Genomic DNA, 10,367 nt, shown 5'->3' on the forward strand with positions numbered 1-10,367 from the left:
AGTGCTTGTGTGTGGAGTAAATGAGCAGGCCTCATTATTTCTCAAGAGGGTGGTCTTTTGTCGTGCCATGCAAAGGTGCACTTCGCCGACTCAGAGAGAGGCGCTCTGTCCAGCCACACTTCCTCACCTCTCTCTCTCTCTCTCTCTCTCTCTCTCTCCAAAATGATTGTTTCATGTGATTTGATTAATCAGGTCAATAAGATAATAATCAGGGCCGTCCTACATCGTGAAGATGGCTGGGTTCTTCAGGGCTTAATGTACAGACATTATCATCTGTGTATACTATATCTTGTTATGGCATTGAGTTGCTGTGCGGTGGATTAAAGAATTTATGCACATTACTGAAAAATATTCCCAAAATATAATAGCATATGAGAATCAATGATCCACACGAGGTAAGTTACTGTTTACTTTTTGTGTTACTTTTTATGATCTCAGCTGTATTTTATCTAATGGAGCAGATTTTACTTCATGGAAGTAGGACATGTGTCTCTGTATCTTAAATGATGTCAACTAGCAAGGAAGGAGAGGAGTTAAAATACATGTTATGGTCCACAGTGGTGATGGGGGAAGGGACAGGGTTGAATGGCCCGACGGTCCTCCCAATACTCCCCCTACTCACCAGAGACTTGAGCTGGGAGATGGGAATTCTGGGTATTGTAGTACAACAATAGTGTGAATTTATAATCATAGGCCACTTAAATTAAAGGCCCTATAGCATTTTTTTCTTTTACTTTATGCGACACCAACTTTGCGACAAAATGTATTTTAGTAAACGTGTATATTTTCAGACATGGCTGATTTTCAACTGCCTGGATTAATTGTAAATAAACTACAAGTCACATTGTGCTTCACGTTTTGGCGCATGCGCAGTAGACGCGGATATGTAATAGTCTACTGGTAGATATGAGCGGAGATGGGGAAGGAGCCGCTGTGCAGGTTTTAAACCATAATAAATAAAAACAATAACTAATCACGCATTCTTTTTTCTTTTCTTTTCTTTTCTTTTCTTTTTTTTTAAATTCTGTAAGTTTGTAATCTACAATGTTTGTTGCGGATGTCGGAAATATGGTGGTCTTGCACGATGCAACATCTGGACGCTCATTTTGTCTAGCCAGCTGTTTTGGTTTTGGGCGTTAAAAGAAAGAAAAGAAAGGAAGATCCTTGTTTGTGTGTGTGTGTGTGTGTGTGTGTGTGTGTGTGTGTGTGTGTGTGTCTTTTGCAAAGCAAAAAATGCTACGGGACAGCAGCAAACCTTCACTCATCCAGAAAATCGCAACCCAAGCACAGGTTACGTTTAAAAACTGCGACGGTAAAGAGTTGTTGGCGAACTTGGCGGATCTGCGCGCGCTGCTGAGCGACATCAGGGCCGCAGACCTCAACATCGCGCCGCCGAAGAAGAAAGGATCTGGCTCGGGGACGCGAGCGCGCCGCAGAGCTCCAGTCACCTACATGCACATCTGCGAGACCCCGACGTTCAGCATGGGCGTGTTCGCGCTGCGGAGCGGCGTCTCCATCCCTCTGCATGACCACCCTGGAATGAACGGCATCCTCAAGGTGCTCTACGGCAAGGTACGGATCCGCTGCTTCGACAAGCTAGACGGGACCCCTGACCCAGATCCTGACCTTGAGACCGTATCCGGTGCTGGGAGTGAGGCTGTGCAGAAGGACGCGGTGTGCCTGGCCGCGCTGCGCTCCAGCGGTGAGTTCACGCAGCAGAGCGCGCCGTGCGTGCTGAGCCCCCGCACGGACAACCTGCACCAGATCGACGCGCTTGACGGACCCGCTGCCTTCCTGGACATCCTGGCACCGCCGTACGACCCGGATGACGGCAGGGACTGTCACTACTACCGACTGTTACGCACGGCCAGCAAGAACGGGGAAGATAAAAAGGACGAGGAGACCGTCTGGCTTTTAGAGGTCCCCCAACCCGAGGAGTTCTGGTGCGGGGGCGAGCCTTACCCCGGCCCAAAAGTTACCCTGTAGGAACTTATTGCCTTATTGAAGTGTTGGGCGTATTTACTTTCTGGGATGAGACATGAAGGCTCAGTTACAATTAGATTATAGTAAATTAAGAACTGTGATTAGGATAGAACAATAGTGCAAACAATCAGACAACCCGGTGACATTGGATCCTTGATGCACAATATGGACAAAACTAGGCTACACTTTCAGAGAAAAAGAGTACTAAACTGTACCTTTCCGTGTGGTTGGCGTTGTACGCTCACCTTTTGCATCTTGAGTATGAAACTTTTTACCTAAACAGGTGCATGTAGTGTGAAAACTACTTATAGTCAATTTAAATCATTTAAAGGTCTACAAAACATGTCCCCTTGAGCTTAACACCCGAGCAACAAGGAACGGTACAGCTTAATCCTACTTTTTTCTAAGTAGAGCCTGTATAGATTTGGGCAAAGTGGCAAATATATATTTGATAAAACATAGAACCACACACACACACACACACACACACATAGATAGATAGATAGAGAGAAAGATAGAGACATCCTGTCCTAGTATATAGTGTTGCTGTGACTTGCAAAGATGTTTGAAACAGACACAAAACAGTGAACCGTATTTACAGCATTAAACAATTTAATAAGGGATCATTCAATAATGGTTCAAATGTGACATAACCTTTTATCAGTTCAGTTATAACTGTGACGTTGGGACACGAGCGATCGTTTACAGACTCGATAATCCGTTTAAATCTTCTTCCTTTTTTTTTCTTTTTTTTTTTTAAAATGAAATTTGCACTTGGTCAGTGTTTTACACTACAGACAAAAAGCTGGTATTTTCTTGAAAACAAACAAAATCCTGTATCCTGATGCAGTAATCAATAGAGTCTTAAAGGACATATCCTTCACGCCTCATATTGTCATTGAAATCAAAATGAGTGAATTTCGCCGAAATTAAATGGTTGGATTTCATTTAGCTTCACAGTGAATGTTTTTGGGTTTTTTTTTTTAAAAAAAAAGGTGTAAACACTAACTAAACTCTATAACCTTAACCTTTGCATCTTATCATTCTACTTGAACGAGAACCTGTTGATTACAGACAATGCCGGAAGGTCATTTTGACCAAAGTTATTTATGTTTGTGGAACAGAAACGCTCATCTGGCGTTTCCAAGTTCAGTCAGAGCACACACCATTTAACTCATTTAACCTTCTGTAATAGTATTCCAAAGGTCAATACTTTCAGTCATACTATGGATAACAACCAGCTTCAATTTCAGAAATAAAGGAACCAAAATGTACTTTCCTCATCGCTGGTGTGGTCCAATCAAGAGTACATCTTTGTACCATTACTATGCTACTATCATTTACCTGGGAACATGCATGTGGTGTACCTTTTCATTAGCTTACATGGTTATTAATGTCCAATTATGTATCTTAAAATATTTTAAAGGTATAACGTGTTCTAGTACTGAGATGTATTTCTAAGCATCTGCCCAGTGTTTCTCAGTCCTGATCCCCTACAGTGCTCATTTTATTTTATTTTTCATGCTCTAACATGTGTTTGAACGTGTTAGTAAGATGAATATCTGAGTCAGGTGTATTAGAGCAGGGGGAAAAAATCCTAAACTCTCATACACGGGGAACTTCAGGTCCAAGATTTACAATGTTTCTAAGAAGGTGTTACTCGCAAATTTACAGTACATTCCTGATAATCCCTAAATAATCTCAATGACCATTTATTCGACCTGTGATTTGGTCACTTTTAACTTGGCAAAAAATAATAATAATAATAATCTGTGGCCTTTCTTATGAAATATTGAATGTATTTTTGAAGCCTTAAAAGCATACGCTTGTCTACGTGCACACTACATATGTAGCTTCTGTTATTGACTTATATACTATAGTTATTTAAGTTTGTACAATCAGTTATGTGTATTCTTCTTCTTATAGTTTTATATTCTGACTTTAAAACACAATGAAATGTTTAGAAGACACTGTATTTGTATCTGGTCTCCAATATTCTTTGTTCAGTGCTATCTCACGTGAAGAAGAAAAACAAAACAAAACAATGGATTATTCACCAACTGTATAGCCTAATTATAACCAGAAAGGGGAAATCCTTGATTACGCCAGGATTTTATTCTGTTTACTTCAAGTAACACTTGCGGTGAGTGCAGTATGTAAATGAGGTTTGCATTTCTCATGCCCGCTATGACATTTTGTGATCATTCTTTGCATGATTATAGCATTGTGTGTAAGCTGACTTCTCCTCCTTACTTTGACGTTGTCATTATGAATTGTCTATGAGCTGTCACGAGTGGCGGGATTATTGCTGACTGCATGCATAGTATACATATATATATATATATATATATATATATATATATATATATATATATATATATATATATATATATATATATTCATTATTATTATTATATTTTTTTTTCAAAAAAGGGAAGCCAGTTAGTCATGGCATAAATAATATTGAGGAGGAGTCAATCTACAGTAAACTCCTTCTCGTTGAGTCTAGTTCACATAGCTGAGGCTGACTGGCTTGTATATGATCAATCCTGATTTTCTAATATGTCTGTTTTGAATCTGCCATTTATACACTCTGTGCTGAATGGCACGTCATGCCTAGGCCAAATTGTGCTACCTTTAGTAATCTGTATTGACGTATTCTTGATTTGGAATTTGTCCAGTTGTTTGAGTTTCAGTTTGAGGGTTTTGTTTTTTTTTTTTGTCAAGTCATAAAGTAAAAGGTAAAAATTAATGGTACAACTTTTTTTTTTTTTGTGAAAGCGACAAAAAGGATCGTAATACATCGTGTACATACCTTCACGTTTTGTAATGCATTTATGTCCTGAGTTTGTACATGCTCTTCTGTGAACTGAATAAAACTTCTTATGTTCTTTGAGACTTGTTTTGTGCTGAGTTTAAGCATGCTACTGTTCAGACCATCTTGGAGTGCGATAATCTGATTTCAGGCTCTTTTGACAGTAATTGTGTGTAATTGTCAGTCTGAAGATTGCGCCGAGGTTCCTCTGAGTGCTGGCTCCGGTCCATACTGTAGCTCGAGCAAAACAAGGACATTCTGTTAGAATCATATCCTGAATATGTTGTTCTCTTCACTATACTGTTGCTGTCCTACTTTAAAAGCTTGAATGATATGCGGTCTACAGAGACGCAGACACAAATTCGTGTGATTTGCTTGCAGTGATATTCATTCTATATACAGTAGATTAGGTGTTATTCATCCTGAGCTGAGCACGAGCATCTTTACACTGCATTAAGCTTAGATGAATTACAGTATATTTTCTTAAGATCCATATTATAACTGATGTCCATATTTATTTGTATTTGTACTTTGTGTGAACATATTCTTAACAACTTTTGGGTTTTTTTTTTTTTTTTAGATATCATGTCATAATAACTTCCAAACAACTTTTTATTCTTGATGATGTTTCTCACCACACATCCTTATATATTTGGATGCCATCAATAATACAACTTCCTGTTGTAAACTGGGGACTGTCCCCACCTCTGCAGGTGTGATTTTTTTTTTCAACCACAGACAGGTCACAACAATCCCTCTTTCCACTTCTCATGAGCAAAGGAAATCCACAGACAGTTCTTTATAAAGTCATGTTTATTTACATAGAGAGCATTTGCTTCTCTTTTTCTCGCATTTTGTGAATCCTATAGGACTGCCACACTTCATACACAGCCTAAATGGACGGGACAGATAGTGGATTGGGATGTTTACAAAGACTGAAAATAGAAAAAGTCTAATTAAAGTCATTAAAAAAAAATACACTTGACTTCATGAAAATCTCGGGAAATCTACGGGGTGGTGCTGCATTCTGTTAATCTGAAATCCCTAGAAGTGATTGAAGCCACAGAAAGATAGTAGTATAGATGTTTCATCAGCTTTAAGCAGATCTTGTTCACAATGTTCACAAGGCTTGAAATGTGAAAAAAAATGAGATCTGACACCTCGTCCGTCCCTCCACATGTTAACACGCGACGTTGTTTTCGGAATAATTTAGGAAATATCAGCATGTATTAATATTAATAGTACACATTCTACACACTGTCAGGAACCTACTGAAAAGCCAACAGTGTGTGTGTGTGTGTGTGTGTGTGTGTTTTTGTGTGTTGGTATGTTTTATGTCCTTATGGTGACCAAATGTCCCACAAGGATTGGAATATCTGTCACTTTTGACCTTGTGAGGACATTTGGCCGGTCCCCACAAACTAAATGCTGCTTTTGTACTAATAAAGAAATAAACTAAAAGGTATAGGCATGACATTTGTTTTTTTGCATTACAATGATAAGGTTTGTGTGTGTGTGTGTGTGTGTGTGTGTGTGTGTGGGTGAGTGTCCTTGTGAGACAGTGAGTCAGACCTGACTGGTGTGAAATTGGGAATTTCCTATTCAGGTGTACATCAATCTTTCCTACTGCTATCAAATATGAAATGTGAATATGAAAATGAATTTTAGTCTCTGCAACAACCATTTCAGACATTGTGTTTTATTGATTATGTTTTTTATTTTAATGATGACAGAAAGTTACTAACCTGCGTTAGTTATTTCATTCCAATTATATTTGACATTCACAAAAAAAACAAAACAAACGAACAAAAAACAAAAAACAGTGAGATCTATTATTTACATGTACTTTTTTTAGCCACCATGGAACAATTCAACACCAAACAATGGTACAAAAATAGATTTTTTTTTTTCACAAAAAAAACAAACAAAACTTTTTAAAGGATCCACTGTACACTGTTTAAATGCCTCCGCACATACAGTATGCAGTTATGTACAATAAAAGCACGGACGAAGGCACAATAAACAGAAGGAAAGAGAGTTAAGATTCATCTCACACATTAGATTATCAGTTCCGACTTATTGCAGAGAAAATGGCTCTCACTAAAGCCCACTCTCTCATGTTTCCAACACGGACATCTCACATTGTCAGTAGAATAAAGTACACTCCCACATGCTGTTTAAGGTTATTCCATTAAATTATTTAACCTAAATATACAAACAAAGTGCGTTTGGTCAGTCAACATGTGACTGAGAAAGTCAGAAAAATAAACTGTGCCATTCGAGGACGCGCACTCTTAGTGTCCTTCATCCAAAGTGGTTTCAGGTCATTTCCAGGTTTGTTTGGGTTTTGTTTTGTTTTTTTATGCTTTGAACTGAACACCAGAATTGTTTACACCGGTCCGCGTGCACCTTCAAAGTAAACACTGTATGAAGAGTTAACTCAGTTTGGTGCTGAGGATTTGGCTGCGCGTGCTCGGTTACCATCGCGACGGTTTCCCAGTCTCTGTTGCGCGCCGCGGATCCTCATTGGCTGATTCCGGACGTGGAGTTTGAGCCACCGGCGGGAACCGAGGAGGAAGAGGAGGATGAGGACGCCGTGGCTTTCCTGTCCTTCTGCCTCAGGTGGATCTTGGTGTGCCTTTTTCTTTCGTCGCTGCGCGCGAATTTGCGGCCGCAGTAGTCGCAGGCGAAGGGCTTCTCGCCGGTGTGTGTGCGGATGTGTGTGGTCAGGTGGTCGCTGCGGCTGAAGTTCCGCATGCAGATGCGGCACTGGAATGGCTTGTGGCCCGTGTGGATGCGGATGTGCCGGGTGAGCTCGTCAGAGCGCGAGAAGCGCCGGTCGCAGCCCTCAGCCGGGCATGGATACGGACGCTCGTGCACGGGCGTTTTGCTGGGCCTGTTCGGGTATTTCCGCGGGCGCAGGATGGGCCTCAGTGGCAGGTTCTGCGGGCTGTAAGCTGCGGGTAAGCGCGCTCCCTCGGCCACCGGTGCAGCCAAAGTGAAGTTCCTAATTGTGTTGAGTGGCGTAAGAGGCGGCGGCACCCGGAAAGGCTCAAGAGGGCACGCAAAAGGTTTGCGCTCGGGGATGGACTGCATGTCCCGCTGGCATGGGGGCTGGAAAAAGCCGCTGTAGTCCGGAAGAATGGGGAAGAGGCCGGCATCAGCACTCGGTTTAGGGGAGGAATAGGCCGGCGGCGGGTACGAGGAGATGGGGCACGTGGAGGTGGAGAGGAATGCGGACGGGTCCTGGTAGACCTCCGCGCAGCCCGAATAGGGCGGAGGAGGGGAGTAGATGTGCTGCTGCTCCATGTCCGTCTGGCCCTGAGCCACTGTGCAGCTGAGCGTGCTGGAGAAGTGAGCCGGAGACACCGAGGAAGAGGAGGACGGCGAAGAGGACGCCGAAGAGGCCTGGGTCATGCCCAGAATGCCCGCACTCACGATGTTAATCACGCCCTCTGGGTTCCAGTTGCCCGGATACTGGGAGTCGATGGAGAACTTGCCCATGTAGGTAAACGTCTGACTGCGAGGAACAGCCGGCTGCGCGAAGCTGCTGGAGTAGGGCAGGTCGACGGCGCGCTTGTCCGCGCTCATATCCCCGCCAACCAAGCCATCTGCAAGAAAGGAAAAATAAACAATGTAATCTATTAATATGAGCATGACTTATGCACATACGAGGAATTCGAGCGCGCTGGTGCAGGTTCAACGCAACTTGCATTTTACGCACGAGCAAAACGAGTCGCGATGCAGTTCCAGTCAAAGCCATAAGCACTTACACATCAAAGTCAACAACACAGCAAATACCACGTTTAACTTGTGAAACTTGTTTATAAAACTTGTGTTTTTAAAACCTCTTTAGGAACACGTGACAGGCGAAAACAGGTAGGTGTGTGCGCGCACCCGAAGCTCAAGCTTACCTGCTGAAATTCCATTTATCTGGTCGTAATGTCCTCCTAGATCACAGTTTGGAAAAATTGCCACCGAGGCTGGCAGCGCTGTGGTCTCGTCCAGTGAGTAGATGCCCTCGGACAGAGGGTGCACGAAGCCGCCGAGAGTGACAGGGCTTTTCTCCAAAGTTTTAGCGGTCATCGTTCAGTCGCGAGAGAAGTGTTTGTGTTTGCGCGCGGATGACCCTCTGCTTTTTTCCCCCCCACACTTCTGACACTAAACTGACATCAGCAGGGCTGTCACTTAACCTAGGGAGTGTTTAGCGCGCACTCAGATGTGACCACGGGAAAGCGAGCCTCTCATCAGGCTGTGTGTGTGTTTTTGTTGAATGACAGTCCCTCACGGCGCCTCTTATTGGTACTATGTGTGTATTTATGGGGAGCCGTTCAATGTGCCGTTACGTCACTGACCATATAAGGACCGGACGGCAAAAGACCAGCGGAGCCACGAGATATGATTGGCTCAGAGGCCTGGTGACGACACCAAGCAGATAGTTGTCAATGGAGACTTCGCTGTCTTTTGGTTTCACTGATGGCCCAGCGGTAGGAAAATTGACACAGCCAGCCAGCACTTATTCCGGGTTGAAAAGAAAAAACGTTTGCATGCAAACAAAATGCTTTTCATGTTCATTTTCTGATGCGCAAAAAAAAACAACCGTATTCACTCCCAGAATCTATATAGAACAAAAGTGACAAATATATAGTTTCCTAAATGAAATCGACAGGGTCGGGTGCATCTATCAGTCTGAATCAGGAATTCCGGTTTATCTTCAACCCCATACATGGTTTTTTATCCGGTGAATGAAACAACGCCCCTGCGTACATATATGGGACTTATTCCGGAACATGAGCATCGGAAACTGACGAGTCCTACCGAGCAAAAAGGAGCCGATCTGAAAACCACAAACAAATGAGACGCACAATCACGGAATTTCTAGCTTTGGTGTCTTACTGTCGGAAAGTGTGTTAGATCTATTTGAATAGCCAGTGGTGTGTTGTTGGAAAGAGGGAAACACGTTTTTAGTAACTCTAATCTATATTTAGTGTTCAGCTGGAACATTGAGCTTTATTGATCTTAAGATTCGCCATTTGTTGCCATGTACATCACATTATTTATAATTTATTACACATGATGCCTTTTCTTATGTTATTATTATTATTATTATTGTTATTATTGTTATTATTATTATTATTATTATTATTGTTATTATTATTATTGTTGTTGTTGTTGTTGTTGTTGTTTGTATACTTTTAGCTGATTGCCCTCTAGTGGTTTGTTATAGAAACTCCCAAACTAATTAGATTAAAGAATATTCCAAAGAAATACTCTCAAGCTTATGGGTCAGCTATCGCTGATCGTCCACGTTTGTTTTTCTTTGCTTGCATCTCATGGTTTGTTCCACAACTACGCTACACCGACCACAATTTTCCGAACTGGCCCCAAATTGACCATGGGTCTAAATATAGGCTAAAGAGAAACGTTCCGTTGTTGTAAGGTTATACGATGCGACTCGAACAGACACACTGTGTTTGGGGTGAAATTTCCCCTCGTGGGTTTAGAAACTTATCTGGAGGAGGAAGGACACGGGGGAGGAATTGAAGCCCATGACAAGACCAGCACAGAA

At 42.1% G+C, this 10,367-nt stretch overlaps 2 protein-coding genes across 2 annotated transcripts; one reads left to right on the forward strand and one right to left on the reverse strand.

Annotated features, from left to right (window-relative positions):
* Positions 1-221: 221 nt before the first annotated feature.
* Positions 222-3,466, forward strand: adoa (2-aminoethanethiol (cysteamine) dioxygenase a). The gene has a single exon (XM_053640670.1). The coding sequence runs from the start codon at positions 1,234-1,236 to the stop codon at positions 1,984-1,986; it is 753 nt and encodes a 250-aa protein (XP_053496645.1). The 5' UTR covers positions 222-1,233; the 3' UTR covers positions 1,987-3,466.
* Positions 3,467-5,893: 2,427 nt separating this feature from the next.
* egr2b (early growth response 2b) lies at positions 5,894-10,063 on the reverse strand. The gene is made up of 2 exons (XM_053640618.1): positions 8,713-10,063; positions 5,894-8,409 (listed from the first exon to the last, which is right to left on the reverse strand). The coding sequence occupies exons 1-2, from the start codon at positions 8,882-8,884 to the stop codon at positions 7,322-7,324; spliced, it is 1,260 nt and encodes a 419-aa protein (XP_053496593.1). The 5' UTR covers positions 8,885-10,063; the 3' UTR covers positions 5,894-7,321.
* Positions 10,064-10,367: the final 304 nt, after the last annotated feature.

Source organism: Ictalurus furcatus, chromosome 13 (assembly GCF_023375685.1).
Source record: "Ictalurus furcatus strain D&B chromosome 13, Billie_1.0, whole genome shotgun sequence".
NCBI classification, from domain to species: Eukaryota; Metazoa; Chordata; class Actinopteri; order Siluriformes; family Ictaluridae; genus Ictalurus; species Ictalurus furcatus.

Coding starts and splice junctions, on each gene's coding strand:
- egr2b (XM_053640618.1), bottom strand. CDS start 8,884: ATGACCGCTAAAACTTTGGAGAAAAGCCCTGTCACTCTCGGCGGCTTC. Junction 8,410..8,712: donor GATAAATGGAATTTCAGCAG/GTAAGCTTGAGC, acceptor CCTTTCTTGCAG/ATGGCTTGGTTGGCGGGGAT.
- adoa (XM_053640670.1), top strand. CDS start 1,234: ATGCTACGGGACAGCAGCAAACCTTCACTCATCCAGAAAATCGCAACC.